General features: G+C 42.4%; 1 protein-coding gene across 4 annotated transcripts in view; it reads left to right on the forward strand.

The window, feature by feature from the left end:
- Positions 1-20,820, forward strand: part of TAOK3 (TAO kinase 3) — a 1,041,334-nt gene that overhangs the window by 953,486 nt on the left and 67,028 nt on the right. For all 4 annotated transcript variants that reach the window (XM_069214478.1, XM_069214480.1, XM_069214479.1 and 1 more), the window contains one exon: positions 1,987-2,190. In XM_069214478.1, the coding sequence (XP_069070579.1) occupies positions 1,987-2,190 (204 nt within the window). The remainder of the gene's footprint in view (positions 1-1,986; positions 2,191-20,820) is intronic.

Raw genomic sequence — 20,820 nt, forward strand, 5'->3', positions numbered from 1 at the left:
TCCGTCATTTGGATATCAGAAGAGCTTTAAGCTTTTATATTCAACATGAAAAAGACCATTGAGTGGACTCAACTTTCTGTGGGTTTTTCTGGAGCAAAGAAAGGAGAGGATGTGCAGAAGAGCCTGTTAAGGTGGATAGTCCTCTGCATTAAGATCTGCTGTGCACTGGTTAAGAAGCAGTCACCGGAAGATCAGAGAGCTCATGCCACCAGGGCTAAGGCTGCTACCACTACAGCGATCTGAGGAATAACCTGTTCTTGATGTCTACCAGGCTACAACATGAATGTTGGTGCATATGTTCATGAAGGACTACTGCCTGTGCAGCCAGGTCCATTTAGAAGGACATTTTGCCCTCTCTGCTCTGCAAGAATTTTTGGTCTCAGCACACTCCACAGAAAAGCAGAAATAAGAACGTACCTTTGATACTGCTGTTTCTGTTGGATACTCTATCTAAACACCGGTTTTTCACTGCTGTTCCAGTTCTCTGGCGTGGCCTCTTTGTAACATATAGAAATATTTAAAGGCATTTCTCCATACACTTACCAAAAATTATACTGAAGGTACAGAGTGAAAAGAGAAAACAAACTAAATCATCATGCAGGGGTGGTGCTTATTTACTGCTTGGCAACATCACTTCTGGGTGGTTTAAAGCCTGCAGGAAGCCACACAATGCCACCTAGCAGCTAATGGAAGCACTGCTATAAATGTCTCCAGGTCCATTGTGGCCCAAGAGGGATTCTAAGGAGAGGTATCTGTGGTTAGATGTATTATCTACCAGAAAGAGCACTACTGAAGGTAAGTCACTTGTTCTTCTGACATAAGTACATACAAACTTTAAAGATCAAGAAACCCTTTACGTCTTTGCAGTTGCTAACAGCTCTGCCAAAGGTATTGGCAGGAAAACATGCATTCATCAAACAGTGGAAAGGAATCTGCTGGGTTGGCCAGTTTTGGGGGCTTAGCTTGATAAATTATATATATTTTGAGTGACAGTAGGTGGTTTTCCACTGGTTATTGGGTATGTCACATCAGGAGCATTAGGAAGTGTGACAATGGGTTGCAAGGTTGGGTGTTGGAATATGGGATGGAAACTTGTAAGTGAACGTTTCAGTCTTTTATAAACAAATTTCCGTCCCTGGAGGACACACTGTTTAGCTTTTTCCTGCAGACTATTAATTCCTTCCTGAAGTAGTGTCAGCATTTTATATTAACCAGGAGATTCTGCTCCCCTTTCCAGTTTATAGCTAGTTTATTTCCAGTATTCTGATGCAGAGAGGATGATGCATACCCTATATGTCAAACAATGTCTAAATTATTTCATAGATTGGACCATTGGTATTTATTCTTATGAGATGCAGGACATTGATCACTTATTGTGGTGTCTCCTGAATCTGAGTGCTACAGAGCAGCAGGTCTCCTTCCTCTAGAAGTACGAAAGTGTCACCCTTGAGTGTTGTGCAAAGAACATGCAATACATATCACCTCACAGGCTTAAGTAGTTACTCAGGCTTTGCTAAATATCGGGCTGGAGCAGCTATTTTTTAGTGTTTCCATGTAACTGCTGGCAGGGGGCTCTGGGCGTAGTGTAGATAACATTTGCTCCCATAGTCCCCTTTCATCCTTGTACCTCCAATGACCTTCTCCCTCCTTGACTGTGCCCTGGAAGTGCAGTCTGAGAGAAGCACTGATTTATTTGAACTGTGGGGTGTGTTTGGAGGCAGAGACATTCTTACCCAAGCTTTCAGCTGAAAATGAACTTTTGTTGTGCAAAAAATATTTTGGTGCCCTGCAACTGGCTTATGTGTCCTACAAGTTTGAGACAGGTGAGGAACGAGCGTTCTCTTTGGAGACCTTGAGTACTATTTAACACTGTTCTTTCCAGTATCTGCTCCCTTGGAGTTATTCAGGTGCTGAATCAGGCTCTTCATAGAATGCTTACCAGTTGTCTATGTATTGATGTTTATTTTATTGATCTCTGAAACACAGGAGATGAATGAGGACCACAGCACGCCCAAGAAGGAGAAACAAGATCGTATATCCAAGCATAAGGAGAACATGCAGCACACACAAGCTGAGGAGGAGGCCCAGCTTCTTGGCCAGCAGAGACTATATTATGAGAAGAACTGTCGGCACTTCAAGCGCAAGATAATGATCAAAAGGCATGAGACGGAGCAGCAGCACATACGAGAGGTAGTGTATTGTGCCAGATTTCCCTAAAGTTATCAAAACCCACTAGATGGGATGCTACTACACATAGCTGACTGTCTTTAGCAGATCAATCAACTGTTGTGTGCCTTACCAGATATTTTATAGGTAGACATGGATGTGGGAAGGGTGGCCTATTCATATAAGCAGAGCTTCAGAATGAACTGTATTTTCAGCTTGCTCTGCATTCTGCAGCAGGCAGGATACTGATTTTGCAGGGTGGAATTCCATTCCTGCCTTCCCAGTACAGCTCTGTACAGTGCGGAAAACCCAATTATTGTAGGAAAGCAAGTGTAGATTTGCTTGATGTTTGTCTCACCAGCCAGGATGTTGTAGCAGACAGATTCCATTATTTCACTTTGTGTAAAAGTGTAGCAAACCTCACTCAGTTCATTCACAGCACACGTGCTCAATTACAATAGACACCTTGCCTAGCCATTGTACATCTCCAATGCTTAATGCCTGTGACTTTGTTTAAAAAAACCATGAATATTTAGAAGAGTTTTAGTTTGCCAGCATTCCTTTTTCAGATTTCACAAACTTGTCTACAACATAAATAACTTTATATTTATTTGCAAAATATTCTTGTACATAAACATTAACAGACTTGCATGAATTCAGCCAGTACATGTCTGAGAGATTAAAGTGGGAACAAACAGCATATGTAGTATACAGGTTAATTCATACCTATTAACAATATGAGCATATTGAAATGCTTGCTTCTGTTTGTATATAGAAGGCAGAGACTGAATCTCTACTTCTTTCCTGGGCTTTTGTGTCCATCCTGTGCGGCCACCATATTACTCCTACATTGAAGCTCACTTGAGAGGCAGTCAGTTATGTTTAAAAAATTATCTATACAATATATATTCAGTCATCAATAAAATATGTATTGGACATTAAAAGAGACTGATAGAATAAAATGACTTCATTTTTTATTAGAAATAAAGGCTAGTGTTAGAAGTGGGGGTCTCCAGTTGGCAGTGGTATGTTCCCAGTCCAAATAGGGACCACCACGCTAGTCAGGGTAAGTCAAATACACCTTAAAAAATACCCTGTTCTTACCCTCTGGAAGCTTGGCACAGAGCATTCAGGCTTATCTAAAGAGGCAATGTATACATTATTTGTGAAACACACACACAGTAACACAATGAAAACATCTAAAAAATACTCACACCAGTTTAGAAAACTAGACAATAATTTTATAAATAAATCAAGACCAAAACGACAAATGTCTAATGAATAGAAGTAGAGTTATGATTTTTTAGAATACGTGTAAAAATAGTGCTTAGAAGCAAATAGCGCTTTAAGGGTTACTTGAGGGTGTGCTAGACCGTGGCAAAGTTAACAGTTCAAGCCAACTGCGATGGAGCGCAGGCCAGATACAGTGACTTTAGGGAACAGAGTACTTTGATCCTGGTCACAAGCTTGAGATGTGGGGTCGATCCAACAGTAGATGCGTCGCTGTCACTTCCACAGTCGAGGGATGCGTTGATTTTTCAGACGCGTTGATGACAATGTGTGGGTTTCCACAGACAAGTGTCGAAGCCGTGATGCATTGATTCTGAAGCCTATGCGCTGGGTTTCTCCAAGCTGTCAAAGGGATGTGTTGATCTTCCTTCTGTGATGGCGGCGATGCAGTGGTTTCAGTGCTGTATTGATGCTGATGCACCGGTTGACGCTTCCAGCAGGCAGGGGGATGTGTGCATCTGTTGATGCAGTGGTTCCGGAGGTGCTGCTCAGTCCACTCGTGCAATGCGCTGGTTTTATTCTCGCAGCAGGGTTGATGCGTCGGTTGCTGCTTCCAGCATGCAAAAGATGTCTTGAGTTCACTAGTGCAAGTATCTGGGTGCGCTTCCAGTGAACCAGGCACAGGAGCAGGAGTAGAGACTTTGAAATCCCTGAGTCCCTAGCAACAGGAGCCAAGCCAATTAGGCCTTGGATATCTCTTTGGGGTGCAAGGCAGAGTCTACCTCTCCCTCTGTAAGGTCAGCAGGCAACAGGGCAGCACAGCATAAAAGCAGTCCTTCCAGGTCAGCAGACTAGAAGAGTGACAGTCCTTGATGCAGCACAGCAGTTCCACTGACACAGTCCAGTTATAGGTCCAGAAGTGTCTGGTTTGGTGGAGTCAGGGAACAAGTACCTATACCCAAATGTGCCTTTGAAGAGAGGGTGCCTTCAAAGAAGGGCCTTTTTAAGTGCACAAGTATCCTTTCTTCTTCAGCCCTGGCTCCAGTCTGTCAGTAAGGGGTAATCGGCCCTTTGTGTGGGGACAGGCATTGCCTATTCAGGTTTCAGTGTCATCCCGTCCCGCCCTTCCAGCCCAGGAAGAGCCATGAGAATGCAGATGAGCACTCAGACACACCTAACCTTCTCTGTTTGTGGCTTACTAGAGGGAATACACAAAGTGTAGCTGTCGCCCACTCCAGAAATGTATTGGAGACAGGCCGTAGGCGCACAGAGCTGCAAGAGCAAAAAAAAAGTCCACTTTCTAGAAGTGGCATTTCTAAAATAGTAAGGTTAAATCAATCAATCAATTTATTAAACTGTATCAGCAACATGCCTTACAATAATATAAAAGTACACATCATAAAAGACTAAATCAAATCATAATAACCCCATAGTCACAGTTTAAAATACAATAGCAGCAGTCTCTCTATTCATAATAAATCAGATATCCCCAAACAATTAAATATAAATGATTGATTTAAGAATGACTCCCCCCCCCCCCCATCCACATCCTAGAAGAGGGGCAGCTTTAACTCAGATAACTACAGGGACTTTTAAAGTCAGGTATGAAAAACTACATAAATTCAACTGAAATGCAATAAAAAAAAAACTCACACTGTCTTTAACTACATAACAATGCAGAAACACCATACTGCTACTAGTGTGTATTGCCGCCACAGTCTGCCAATGAGGAGTGGCCACTGCCTCCCCTCTTCCTCACAGTTTGTCAATATGTTGCTTCCCCGAATGCATGGGCAGTCGAGGGTGAACTGGTTTGATACTTGGGGGAGAACACAGTCCTTCCCTATTAAACTGTTTTGTTAATTGAAACCATGCACTTACTGGCGACACTGGCTTGTGCAGGAAGCAGGCAAAGTAGAAACCAGTCCGGAGGACATCAAGTTACAACTACTTAAAAGCCTACAGCTACCTCAGTAGTAACACAAACCTGAGGCTAGACACATATATAGGTCGTAACCTCCTCATGCGCTCCCAAGTGCTTGGAGCGAAAGGGTCCTTGTATTACATACTATACTGATTTTTCAGGAAGGGCGTCTGTGATCCATCTAAACCCTGTAGTTAAAAAGCTTGCACCTCACAATAGTCAGTCAGCTGTCACCAACCATCAGCTTGGTCATGGGCAAGAATTGAGGGCTTTAGGCATGTTTGTTAGAAGGAATTCGGCTGGATCTAGTACTCGGCTGGTCAGCAACATATTCTTAAACTCACACCAAGTGAATTGTGAGACAGGTCTGTATTAAACAGTTTAACCATGGGTTCAGCTAAGGTTCAAGTATCAGGAAATTTGACACTAGATTGAGACCATTATGTAGATTGCCATTTTAAGGCTCCTTTGCCATCGTTGGTAGAAGAAGCTGTAGCCAGAGTTTGGAAATGTTGTGGCACCACAGAAACTTGCCAGACGTACAAATGTGCATGTAGAATGGAGTAGAGGAGAGCAAGCATTTTGAGAGATGGTTATGCAAAGAATGGAAAATACAGCAGGTTATTGGTCCACAAGAATGATTCAGCTCTGTTACATTCTGACAAATAACAGTGAGCCGGTTTGATGTTTTTGTTCTTTGTTTTTTTACCACTAAACAAAGATTCTTTCATTCTTTGTTAATAATGATCTCACATGTACAGATCATATCCCTGAGCAAGTTATGTAGATTGTCACACAGTGATGTGTTTGGCCATTGAGGCATACAGAAACAAACCCAAGTATCTTTGTTCCTGTTTTAGCAGTATGGAAATACTTAGACCACTGTACTCCGAAATGACTTGTATCTATTGATGACATACAACCCTCCATTATAAATGGCACAAGGCCCTGCGTGGTCTCAAGCAAATGTATGTGGCCGGGGGTGTATCTGCTTGATGGCCACCTCCTTCCATGTCAGTGGGCTTCAAATATTGGCTTAGTAAAAACACCACTTCATTCTCTGTCTTAAATTCTTAACTGTTTATCTGAAAAACATAATTTTAGTTGCCATCAATGGGGCATTTTTCACGTCCAAACATTAACAAGCATTTGCAGAGTCAGTGGGTCTAGCCTTGGTAACCTGTGCGATGGTTATTTATTTGTTTTCATTTTTGTATTGCAAATATAATCCACAAACTTTAAAATGGAAAAAAAAACAAAGCATACATTTACTTAAATGTGGTCACCATATGCATATATTAAACATTTTAAATCCATTCACTGTAGTGATCATTTTACAAGTATTTTTAAATAATAAGCCTTTCTGTTATGCAGTACATTTGCTTATATTAATGGTGGTGGTGTTGTTATTATTATTATTATCATCATCATCATCATCAGTGGAAGAAACCAGAAAAAAATCACAAATTAACCAAGCATGCAAATTGCAGGTAGCTACATTGTTAGCTGAATCCTTAATAATGTAAAAAAAAAAAAAAATCACTAGTTAGCCAGGTGCACAATGTGCAGGGAAAATCAGTAACCAGTACTTAAATGTAACATTAAAAATTAAAAAGCACAATTTAAACCCATTGCCCCCTTATGTATTCTGTGGTGGGAGGAAGCAAAATGTTAATACCTATAACCTCTCTGTGTATCTATACTATGTTGGAATTTTGTGGGGGAAAACAATAATTTGGTGAGACAGCCAAAACTGTCTCAAAGGCCAGACCTAAAAAGTTAAGTTATGCAAAATACTCTTTAGCTTCCTTGTGTATATATCCCTCAGATTTAAACTCACACCTCACCCCCTGCGCACCCAGGTCTGACCTGTATGAATCAAAGTAACAAAAATACCACTTTATTTGTGGTTTAAGTGCAAGAAGATAGAGGTAACACCATAGAGGAAATGCGGAAAACAAGGAGACACAGTAACCCAGGAACAAGGAACAGATATGGTAAATATGTTGGAGCACCCACAATGCTCAGGAAATACATATAAAATAAGTCATTCCTCATCCCAGGTTCCAACTGCCTTGCTTTTTCCTGTTATTAGGAAGCCTGAGTCCATTGTGTTCTCTTCATGTCTTTAATGGGATTAACAAATAAAAATAAGCTTTTCATATAGAATGGAGGAGGCTGCATGTCTCAGTCCTACTATTTGAGGTGTCAGAAGGATTTACAATGCGTTTTATAGCAGCATTGTGACTGATTTCAGGAGAAAGTAGCAAACTGGCCTCACATAGCAGAACTTCTTGAACTGTGAGAATGTTGTGACCGTGTGGAAGTCATGTTTGTTTGAAATATCAGGAGAAATCTTTCTTAAATGTGGGTATACTCTTGTAGTGGAATACCTCCATTTCCCAGCATTGATAGTGGCCTCACGATCACCATCTTAAGTCAGGAGCATCTGTCCACTTCTCTGCTTACAAGTAATTCCTGGAGCTATCTCTTTGGGGTGCACAAATCTTTTACCCAGAACCCTGTCAATGTATAGCTGTTTTTCCCCATGAATCCACTACATGTTCGTGGCTGCAATTTCAGAGTGCGATTCACCAATTGTTATTGTGGGGGAGACTCTTGAGGAAACAAATGAAACAGGTTCCCTAAAAACATCTTAGGCTATACTGTACTAGAGCAGAAGCTTCCACTCTTCAAAAGGAGGATGTTATTAGATCTTTATACATTTATGTACAGAAGACATCGGTTAGTCATTGAGACATCTATCTTTTGGAATTGTGATGAAGGGATGCTTTCTAGGCATCCATAAACACTAGTTTGCTCAGTGTTTTTTTCTTTTCCAAATGCCATACCATTCAAGGGGACTTCTTTAATAAAAGGCACTCCGGTCACCACTCAGACTTCATGCAGCTTCCACCACTTTTCAAGTCATCAAGCTAATTATAGGCAACTTCGATTCACTCTTCTCCACTGTGTAACCACTGCTCCTTTGACGTAATTCCATTGCTGGCAGTGGGTCCAGAATATATTCTGAAAACTCTTTCTTGCAGCCGTTTTGGCTGTAACTGCATCCTCCCATGTTTCCTTTTTAGGTCAAGCCTACATGCTTGGAGCCCTGCCCATTGCGCACCGTTAGTTGGCTTTCCTTGTTAACCTCACTTGGCTAGTACTTGTTTGTTTCCCATATTTTCGTCTTCTATTTGTGCCTCCAATGAATCATTGCCTTCTTACAGCCTCTTTGATTCACTGGCATCCCTGCTTCCACTTTTTGCTGTTAAAGCACTATTATTTCTTTTGTGTGAAACACTCCATTAAAGTGCTTGTTTTTTTGTTAGCCATCTCCCTCATGTATGTCTGTCCCTCTGCATTCCTCATTGCTTTCTGTTGACCGACTGCTTCTGCATCCTCCTCCTCTGCACCTGCCCACATGCTTCTCCCCACTGCTTCACCCCATCCACGTCCTCTTTGTTGCTTTCCCCTACTCCTGTTTTGTGTAGTGTAGGCAGTGGCCTATTGCATACAGCCTTTTAGCCAGCTGGGCTTTTATTATGTCACACAGGGTCATACTATTTGATCCCACTCATGCAGTTGTATGTTCCGGGTCTCTCCTCCTCACCCATGTGGGCTGAATGTCCCTCCTCAAATGTGAACCAAACATACACGGAAACACTGGACATGACAGCAATACCTGACCGGACATACACATAGTCCTCCTGGCGATCTCAGTTAGGACTTGATATTACTGCAGAAAAAGTCTCAAGAATTGCTATGAGGGGTTGAGGTCGTATCGCAACTGGTATCTTAAAACCACCTCACAGGGTTAATACCAGTGTGAAACATCTCTGCTGTTCCTTGGCCTGGCTTGGTTTTCTGTTTGCCTAGAAGTGATTCTTGGGTTCCAGTGTCTATCATTATTTGTTAGTGGTTGCCCTAGTATCAGTATCTGGCACTTGAGGGTCGATTTGACTTTCTTTTGCTGTGGCTTTACTGCTTAGGCAACATGGATGGTTCCTTCCTAGTGATCATTATCCATGTCACTGTCCTCCAGGACCTCTGTTGGGGCATTGATTATGTTCACCCCTCTCTTCAGCAGCTTCTTGGGGGTCAGGGTCTACAGACAAATGTTTGCCAAGTGGTTTAGTTTGCCACATACGGAGCACTCCTTGTCAATCGCCAGATATTCTCCTGGATGGGGGAGCTTCCCATAGCTCCATCTACAAGGATTGCTGGTGGCCGGGGCTTTCCTGCTGACCTTCTTTCCACTGCTGGGCCCACAGGATACAAGGTTTATCAGCTCTTCTTTAACATGGCTGCCTCCATGTGGGTCGCCTGCACTTTTGAGAGTTCTTTTGAGTGCTTGAGTGCCAGGATGTCATGAATGGACTTTCCTGGGTATCAGAGAATAGGCTCCCTTATCTTCACCGATGCACAGCCATGGATGAACTGTACTCTGATTTCATCCTGTTTATCTGGGAGTGTGAGTGCTGACTAGGTCTCGAAGGCAGGCGTAGAATGCATCCAGACTCCTCTGGGTTTGCGATTTAGCTGAAGAAATCTCTTATAGTCAGGGTTGGCAAGTAGCTTGAAAGGTACCGTGGGGGCTGCTTTCAGTGTGGCATAGGTGAACAGTGATACTGTCTCTGTGACGTACCTAGACAGTTTATACACTTCTTCTCCTGGTAGGTGGATGAGCAATGGGTCTTTCCGGCTGTCTTTGATAACCATCGCTGCAAACAAGGTCTTAAGCATTTCAACCATGTCTTCCAACGGGCAGCTTGCATGGGTGGGTTCCCTTTGATGGAATGACTCAGTGGGCAAGATGGAGGCCATGGGTTAAGTGCCGAGGGAGCCGGTGTGACTGTGGGCAGTAGCGACCAGGAAGCGTGCTGCAAACAAAGTCCATGTGCAGAAGGGGCATGACAGTCCTATGCTTCAGTGCCAGGCTTTCGCCTGCAGGCATCGAGCAGGAAAAAGGCCACGTGCACTTCTGCATGCTTTTCAAGACAGAATCGTGGACCTTCAAGCAAGCACACTTGTGCCCGCACCGCAGGCAGGGAAGAGTGGCCTCATCCAGCAGTTGGCCTAAACCATTGGCAGAGAGGTCAGGGCCATGTGTGGCATGCACATAGCCAGTCCTGTAGTCCTCAAGCGGGCCATGTGCCAGAAATAGCCCTCTGCCCAGACGAGCATGTTGTCCTTATGCCGGCAGACTTCACAGGGCCATAGCTGGTAGGGTGTGGCCAAAGTTAGGCCTCAGCCGCGAAGATCAGATATGGCTGGGGGGAATACAAGGCCACAGCCTAGTAACAGGAGGCGGGCGTGCATCTAGCCATGCCAGAGGCCCAGATTTTGTGTCAAAGTTGCCTAACTTTTTTGGCACAGCTCCAAAGCAAAAGCTAATTTGTTAAATATAGTAAAGCGCTCAAATATACTCATGATAGACATGCTTAACATATGCCTTGAGGTGTTAAGATCTGATGCCACCTTCTTTGAGGCCATGGGTTGTGATGCCAAGTGCATTGTCACACACCATGATGTCATGCGTTGTGATGTCACTTGCATACTGCCTAACTTTGTGTGTGTGTGTGTGTGTGTGTGTGTGTGTGTGTCCCCCCACTTCTTTTTTTTTTATTTTTTTAAGGACTTGTGTACTGAGTATTTGTAGTTGCCTAGGATCACACCATTTACTGAAACAAGAAAGGCGCGATTTTATCTTTTCACACTATAGAATTTAGCTACTAGAAGGGTATCTCTTTCTAACATTTAAATGTAACGGAGATCCGCTCCAAGTGCAGACGTAAAGATAATACTTGTAAATGTCCTTTGTGACTTCCCAAAAATCGTAAAATTAGACATTTGGTCTAAATGTAGACCAAATGTCTAAGTTTACCTATGTGAATCGGGCCAAATGTTTTTTATCTAAGTAATAAAGGGTTGGTTTACAGAGTGGCTAACAGGGAGAAGCCACTTTTCATTTTAGGCAGTTTACCAAGCGTTATTAGTTATGATGTTGTTATTGTCACATACTTAAGCATATTGAAGTATATTATCTTTTCGGTATTTAACATTCTCATTTGACTTGAATTATAACTCATTTTTTATGAGTAGAGACAGAAAATATGGCAAATAAAGAATAACAGTTACATGAGGATACATTGGTGATAGGGCCACTAGATTTATGCAGCAAGGGAGGGCCAAATTATTTGGCCGGGCTGAATCAAGTTATGCAGGCAAAAGAGACAAATTATGCAATGTAATATGAAACATTTTGTGATAGTATCTCATTATTTTGTCATTGTTACACTTATTAACACTCTCTGGGCTTAGGTTGTACCTAATTAGTACCAGCTTAACACCTAAATATAGCAACACGCAAAAGAAAGGTTAGCAGTCAGCATTTGCAAAGGGGCCCTGCACTATGCACCAACACTTGTTGCTGTGCTTTTAGTAACTTTTGAACCGTTTTTTTTAATCGTCAGATTATGCAGCAGATGTTGGATTTTATGGCAAATGTGGCAAATCCATATCTGCGAGAAAGAAAAAAAAAAACACTGCAGCGCACAGTCACATAATTACAGTGGCCCTGGTGATAGCCAACCCAGGCATCAGAAATGTATTGTTTGTATCAATGCATTGGCATAAGTCTGCACACATTTCATGTTACAGGACAATACAGCAGTCCTAGCCCATAGGAGCGAGTGTAAAAGGCCATAAATAGCAAGGTACAGTTTGACTGTCGCATTCACAGAGGAGTTCCATAGAAATATATAGGAACTAGGGTGAAGGCTGAGTTCATTAAATCGAAGCTGTCTGGTTTGCTAAAGTCATTTAGAGAACATTTAGAAAGCTTCACTGGAAATGTATTCCACCCATTGCTTACCTTTGGCTTTGCAACTTACATTTGCTTGGTTTCCATTTGCTAGCTGTATTTGATTTAGGCTGTCTGCTTCAGTTTGTCCCTACAGTAGAGCATATCTTGTATACTGTATTCTTCCAACAGTGTTCGATGTCTGTAAACAGGCCTTTAGATATTGTTCTTATCTTGTCTCACTTGCTGTGCATTCAAAGACCAAGGTCAAATTACAGGCTCTGTCTTCCCATGGAGCTTGGCGTTTATCTTTCTTTCTCTGACTTCATAGTGAGATAACTTATATGACAATCATGCTAGCTACCGGGGGTGTGGTGGCAGAAGGCTTTAGGATGCTATTTCTATCTACCACACAACAAATGTTTGTGAATGAAATTTGCAGATATTTGAAGAATATAAGTGTTGTGGAAACAAATATTTTAAGATGATCGGAACAAATCAATACCCTAGGTAATGGCATTCCCACACATTAACATTTGTGTGCTGTATGTTTTTATCAGTAAAACTGTATGTCTTTGCAAATGTAATGGTATTTTCATTTAAAGATGTGTTACTGTAATGCAATGTGCTACCACATTATGCATACTCCACTTTATGTCGCTCTACTCTGGATCACTCCATGCCACTGCAGTCTACTCTGCACCACTCAATTCTGCACCTCTCTACTCTGTTCTGTACCACTATACTATATGCCAATGCAATCTACCCCACTATAGTCTAGGCCACTCCACTCTACTCTGCACCACTGTAGATTATGGCAATGCACTCTACACGTCCATACTATACACCACTGTACTTTACTGCAGCACTCTACTCTACGCCACTCTATTGAACTCTGTACCGATGCACTCAACACCACTGCTCTCTACATCACTCTGCACCACTGTAGTCTGTCACTCTATGGAACTGCACTCTACACCAATGCACTCTATGCCACTCTACACCACTGCACTCTATGCCACTCTACTCTGCAACAGTGCACACTTTGCCACTGAACTCTACACCACTGTACACTGCATTCTACTCGCCACTGCTCAACTCTGTGCCACTCTACTGCACTCTTCACCAATGCACTCTATACCATTACACTCTACACCCCTCTATACTGCATCACTGCACTCTACGCCACTCTATCTTGCAGCACTTCACTCTACCATACACCATGTCACTCTACGACACAGCACTCTGCACCACTGCACTCTGTGCCACTGTAATCTACGCTGTACCACTCCATTCTTCACCACTAGAGTAGTGCACTCTACTCTAAACCAATGCACTCTACACCAATGCACTCTGCACCACTTTACTAAAAACCAGTGCACTCTGTGCCAATCTACTCTGCACCACTTCACTCTAGATCACTCTACGACATTACACTCCATAATACTCCGTCCCGACACTCTACTCTATTAAACTTTACTCCACTCTGTGCCACTATGCAGCAATTTACTCCACTCTGTGACTGTAAACACAATTGCCTCTACACCATTCCATGCCACTTTGCTCCACTCTATTCTATGACATACTAGTCCACTCTATGCACCTCCATGACATTTTATTCCACTTCAATCTACGATACTGTACTCCACTCTACTCTGACACTCCATGCCACTGCACTGTACCACAATGTACTATGCTCAGTGAAACTTTATTCAACTCTTTCTATGGCACTCCACATTACTTTACTCCACTCTATGCCACTGCACTCTTCTTTATTCCTTTCCACTCTACTACACTCTGACACTACTCCACTCTGACACTCTACTCACTCCTCGACACTCTATGCCACACCAATCGACAGCACTTTATGACATGTCATTCTCCTTTATGCCATTAACTTATAGCCATGCTGAGCAGCAGCCATGCTAGTTTACAACATGGCAAAAACACACCAGCAAAGCCAATAGCTCTTCATAGGTGAGACCTGTTGGCTTTGCCAGTGCTTGTTTATAAAGTATGGAACTCCAAGATGACTTGCAGTATCCTTATCATCTACGCCAAGTGGTTCAATAGCCCATATAATACCACACCATCACCTTACCCACAAGCCACTTAAAACCTTAGTGCAGCAGTTCCCCACCTGTGGTCTGAGGCCCCCCAAGGGTCTGTGACACATTCCCAGGGAATCCACAGACCTGGGCCAGCAGAAAGTCACTATTCCAGCTAGGGCATCGAGAAAAATGTGTGTTTTTATATTTATCACTTCCTTTGTTCAGCAGTTTTAAAAGCACCTCAAAGTTCCTTGTACATGCAGCAGCAGCAGCGGCTCCTCCACTAAGGGGGAGGAGTGTCCCCCTACTGCTCTGAGCAGTGCATAAAAGGAAAAATAAAATGATGAGAACACAGTGTTATTATCATTTTATTTTTCAGTGCTGAGCCAAGTCAGGGCGGGGTAGGCTGGGCTGTGTCACATGGAGGAGGTGTGGAATGTGTACCATAAGTGCGTATGACGGTTTAGCTTGGGCTGGCCAAACAGACATGCGCACTTAGTATTTCCCCACCTGGCTGAATTGCACAGCCTGGTGGAGAACATGAATAGGCTCCCACTCCCTGTCTGAGTGCTGAGCCAGGCTGCTCAGACCAATCACGACGCTGCTGTCATGCTAGTGACAGCAGCATTTTGATTGGCTTTGGGGAGTCTGGGAGCCTGTGTGCTTCCGTGCTGCCGGGACTCAGGAAGAGAAGAGGACGGAGGAGAGCCAGCAGCCATACACAGATTAAGTGTTCTTTTTTTATTTTTCAACTCCCTGCCTCTCCACCCCCATTTCTTAACAGTCACCAGAGGCTTTCGGGCAAAAATAAAAGTAACAAGATAACTCTGGTGAATAATGTACCTGTGGGAGAAAGGTAGGGGTTTTGTCTAGTAGCAGTTTTGACTCATCTATGGTAGCGCAGATGGATAATATGCCTGCTGCACAGAATGTGTATCATGCAAAGAACAGTATTGTATGTGCTCCAACACCTTACACTGGTATGAGAGGCACTATTAAACAAATAAATTATACATGACAGAGAGCCTATGGAGAGATGCGAGGCCATTACGGTTTACTTCCTTTCCCCACCACATATTTATGTGAAAAAGCCTTTTCAGATCTTACATACCTAAAAAATAAAAAACAGAAATGGCGTAGGGAAATGTAGAATCTCACCTGAGGATTCAGCTTTCCTAAATAAGACCAAACATGGAAAAGTTAGTCACCTGAGATGCAGCGCCAACCTTCCTATTAAAATGTTTCGATTATTGGATATTTTTTCAATATAAAATAATTAAATCTTTAGTAATTTGAGTATTTGGTGTGAACTTGCTTGCGTATTCTTTGCGAATTAATGTTTTAATGTTTGAAATTTAAATTATACAAATTGCTTGGGGGTGACCGGCTTTCAGTAGTGATTCAGTGGAGGGTCCTCAGGAGTCAAAAGGATGGTAATCACAGCTTTAGTGCATAGCTTCTGTAATTTTAAACTACTAAAATAGAGCAGAAGAAAGAAAAGCAACGTTCCATTTGTTGTTTTAAACAGCTGCTTTAAATATGTTCCATGCCTTGACCTGCCTTTCACCTTGGCTGCTGGCTCTGGCAGAAGATAAGTCAAAACTGGACTGTAGTAACCTTATAATAGTCGAGTTCTGACGTCTTTTCTTTATAATCAGTGACTTGATGCATCAGAAGTAGCCAATCATATAGAAATTAATGACTGCTGTTTATACAGGGATCACAGAATCCCAAGTATTAAATAGTCTATAACACCAAGAGCTTTTTCAGTGTGAATGCTCCCAGGTTTGACTGATGTGGAGCTGACCTGCCCAAGATCGCACAGAGGTGCAGAAGTGTTAATAGAACTACGGTTTCAGAGCACAGTTTACAGTTATTGTACCTGATTGCTTTTGATATCTCTAGTGTGGTTTCAATATGCATGAGGTGAGAGGCATGATCGGTGCGGGCATAAAAGGTCTGTCCTTCCTTTTCTCCCTCCTACCTTTATTTGCTTGGTGCATGAAGATGCAAGGTTAATCAACATGTATTTTCACATTTGTTCTAAATACTTTGTGAATGTACGTAACAAAAAAACATACTTTCAAACTGACAACATGCCTTCTTTTCTCCCTATTTCACGTCCAAACTATATGATTGTGTACATTTATCAGAGCCTGCATTTTGCAAACAATGGGCGATTTGTATAGGGTCAATTGAGAAGTCCCCAAGGCTGTCGCTGTCCTCCCCAAAAATGTATTGTCTCCTAGGCCCCTGCGCGCATGCAGCAACAAACACACAGTATCAGGGCAGTGGCTTATTGCCTGAAGTTTTTCGGTCGATGGGCCTTTTATTATGTCAAGCCAGGCCGTACCATTTGACCCCACGCGACTCAGGTGTGTGTGCCGGTTCTCTCCTCCCAGTCAATGCGGGCTGGACGTCCCTCTTCTCCCGTGTTGCTTTTGCATCCAAAGGGCAGGGAGAAAATGAAAGTAACGTGTGAAGTATCGATATAACCCTCAGTCTCAGAACCAAGTAAGGAAGTAACAGAAGCCAGTGAAATTGTGAAAAGTAGGAAAATAAGACCATGAACTGAACGTGGAAGACAGTGCTGAGCAGATTTAGGTACAAAGGCAGAAGAGATGTAATAATTGGATAGAATAGTAAGAAAAATGAGGCGATAACAGCAGATCAATATAACCAGAGTACCACCAGAGGTTCGACTAGAAAGTGTGAGACAAGAAAGGAAGTAAGAAATATCAACTTGTAGAGTGAAACAAGACAAAAATCGGTGAAAAATAACTGGGCAAAGGAAGTAGCATAATTTCTACGGAAGGAGAAAACGAGATTGGAATTAAATCAGTATGCAGTGTCATTATTGAAGGGTCGAGACATGAGTCTAGTAAGCAAATGGAAATGAATATCGTGGCAGCCTTTATCGTATATTATCCTTTCACCAGTACAGTCTGCATGCTCATGGTGGCGCTGTTACATTTAATTTAATCGAGCATTTTGGGGGGAATTTGTGTGTGTGTATAGTTGGGAAAATACCTCATGTCTTGCAAAAAAAAAAAGCACGCTTAAACCACGCAATTAACTGAATCCTGAATGACACCGAGTGCACCGAAAATGAAGGTAGAAGCATTCCGTATCTTAAGTATGTCTCAGTGCCCCGTTTTTGTTTAAAAAACGAGTGGACGTGTATTCTCTTAGACTCTCTATTCAGGTACACTCTGGCATCATAATACAGTGAACGCCTCGTACACATACGCCTGTGCTACATTTAAACGCATTGTGGAGAGCAAGTGTTAGAATTAAACACCTCGTAGACAGCCAGTGCTGCATTTAAACACGATAGAGGGCTCAATGCTACATTTAAATACATTAAATAAAATATTGAGAAAATTATTGAAAGGCAGGAAGTCAGTAATTCTGTACCCCCTTCTCCCACCGCCCACTTCGAAACCTAGCCTACATGTGCGAAAAGGCATCCGTGTTTAACGTTTATTTCATAAGATTTGTAGAACGTGCATGCATTTGTATAATATAATAACACATCATACATTTTAGCACTCTGTTAGTCTCGTCTCCTTAATTGCCCTGACCACGAGTAAGTAGATTGCCGCCGCTGTATTTATTTACCGCACGTTTGCCAAAACCGACTTAAGAGGGTATGAACTAGGGACGGTTGCATAGATCTTTCTGTCCTCCCCTGGCTGAATTCTAATAAGATTTATTTTTTATAACGTGATCGCTACTGTAGATATGCTAGTTTGGAGTTCTGTTAATAATTGAAGTTGTTCCCCAATTTAATAGTAGTCAGTTTATCGACTTAGGAGGCTTTTCATCATTAGTTGACTTTCCTGGATTCCACAACTTGTGTCCTGCAGGGCTCAACAGATGAGATCAATAAGTGATTGATTCACTGATCCACGTGACTGGCGGAAACCACCCTTAGACTATCTGCACGTATGTTTGGATAGTCGATTCAGTGCTCTCAAGAGGGTGTAAAGCAGTGAGCGAAGGGTTATATTAGTCGCGAATGAAGACATCTTAATTTCAGCAAAAGTGTAGATTTTTTCTTTTGGGTGTTTTGTCTTTTTGGTAGATCCATGCAGAAATACCACTTTGAAAACTTCATTTATGTCACTTCTAATTGCAGGATTCCTGCTGCTAAACTGGATAGTACAGGTCAAATGTACTTTTTAGGTCGAGCCTAGACAGTGCTTGAGCTGATACTTAGTGACCTGTTGTATATGGTTTGTGGAGTTCAGCTCCACCCATTGCTTGCCATTTGTCTATGTCAGTGTCCTTTAAAAATCCTTGCTTGCTAGTGATCGTTGCTCTTCCTTGTCCCTCCTTTATTTAGTTACCGCCGACGGAGCAGAACCTTACTACCCAGTAGCCTTCCATTGGAGCGCTTATCTGTTAGTTCAGACACACTCTTTTCTATAAGTTTTCTTCTCTTAAAGCAGAGCGGTGTGTGTGCATATCTTTGCCACACAGCAGCGTGAACAAGCAGAGAATAGCGTCAGAACATTATGCGGCACACCCGTTCGCCACCAGTCTGTCACACTGGATAGGAGAGATTGGTGGTAAGATTGCATGCATTGTATATGGACTACTTGGGAATTTAGCTACGAACTCTGTTTACAAGCACAACTATTTTTCATAACGGCGCTTTTCAGAAGCTCTACTGTGTGGCTCGCTCTTTCTCTCATACTCTTCATGCATGCCGCGCTGCTCCTACTCTACCTCCTTTTGTGCTGCACGTCCCTTATGCCACTTAGCATGCCCCACACTATCTTGCTCACTGGGTTGTTGGGGGTAAAAACAGATAGCAAAGCTCACCAGAATACACTCATCCATAGTATTGTACTCATCTCTTTAAATCTCCCCAATAATATCCTTACCGTAAGTCCCAAATTGCCATCTGATCAGCACAGTTTCCTCACTGTTGCTCCACTATTTCAAAGTGACACCACTACTGCAATCCATCTTTGGTCATCAGGCTTCTTAAAACATTCAAATCTTACATAATCTGATAAGTCTTGCAGCCAGTTACCGAATTTACCTGTGTCTCCCATATTTGACATTTAAATTTATTTGGAGATTGAGAGTCTCCATGGTGTTTATTGCCACCGTATTTTAAGGCAGCACTGACTTTAACCACATGCATTTGTCCGACGCCTAAAAAAAAAAAAAAACAGGAGTACCTTGTCAGCTTCTCCTCGAGCCCCCAAGCTTTCTCGGCATCATTACAGCACCAAGCGCATAGAGCGCCCTGCAGATATTCAAAGACTGTGTGGTTGCGATTACATTAGTTTCAGTCTTCAAAATGCCCATGCAATTCAAGTTGCAAATAATAAGTTGATCTCGCTGTTCTCTTGACTCTCTTAATTTTTCTGTTTGCATGCAACTTTTTACCCTTCAGCAAACTGTTTGGTTAGTTTAAGAACTGAAATTTGTGTCTTTGAACAGAGAGATATCAGCTATATAGAAATAAAAATAACACAATTTTTAGTAAAAGCAACTTTGCTGTTTTCATTAGGAGACAGTGGACTCTTGGAAAATGCAGGATAGAGTGAAGAGTACTTAAAGAACTCCTATGCCAAAGCAACCCCTATATACATCCAATCCACACCACAGAATTCCAAATCATGCCACAAAATTCAGCTCTAAAGGAACAATGATCCCTGAATTAAATAAGTTGAACGTAATAATCATAGAGTTGCAATGAAATCTATGAAAACAGGTGAATGAATTGCTTTAAAAAAATGTGGGAAACCAATAGTATTAAAAGCAACCATCCTCAGACAAGTTCATTGTGACATGACAGAAATACAGAATAAGTTGCATACATAAGCTGCCCATGATCGTACACATTAACTTATTTACAACACTGTGAGTCAGGGAACTTTGGTCGACAGCATTTCAATCGCACAATTAGCAACGGGATCATCATTAGTACGTCGGATGTGCCTGAGAGACTGAGGAATGCAGCCCAAGCAGCCAAGATCAGGCCAGTATGACTCAAGGAAATTGAAAAGTAGGGGAGCCTTCTCGGAGTGGCAGTGAAGGGCCGAGAGTATGGTTCGCCTGTGAGGAGTAAACTAACTTGTAATAGAATCCACATAGAATTAGGTAATGGATGGAATTGGACCATGCAGAAGAAGAGGTCAGTATAGAGGCTAAGCTGTAATTCCTTCAATCGTGCGTCCGATCACCCATGTGACATGTTGCAGTAGAATCACCTTTGAATTGCAGTGGATCCCGGGAGTGGACAGGCTGGGGCCCTATATAAGCACTGGGACAGCAAGCTCTGTTCCTCGCGTGGATGCAGCAGAAAACCTGCACACCAAACCAAAATTAAGCAGCACACCAAATAATTAAACTCCACTACATACCACTCCACAACATAAAAAATAATTCCACATAATTGCACTCCATAACACAAACACTCCAGTACACTCAATACCACATAAATACTGTCTACCTATTTCCACTGCACACCGTGCCACATAATTCCACTACACAAATCCACTCCCCAGCACACAATTCCTTATTGCCGGGCCCCGGAGGACTCATTCAGCAAGTGGCAGGAGTCGTTTTGAGCCTATCTGATAGAGGCTTCTAGTTGCAGATTTCTCGCCTTAGAATTT

This window comes from Pleurodeles waltl, chromosome 11 (genome assembly GCF_031143425.1).
Source record: "Pleurodeles waltl isolate 20211129_DDA chromosome 11, aPleWal1.hap1.20221129, whole genome shotgun sequence".
Lineage (NCBI taxonomy): Eukaryota > Metazoa > Chordata > Amphibia > Caudata > Salamandridae > Pleurodeles > Pleurodeles waltl.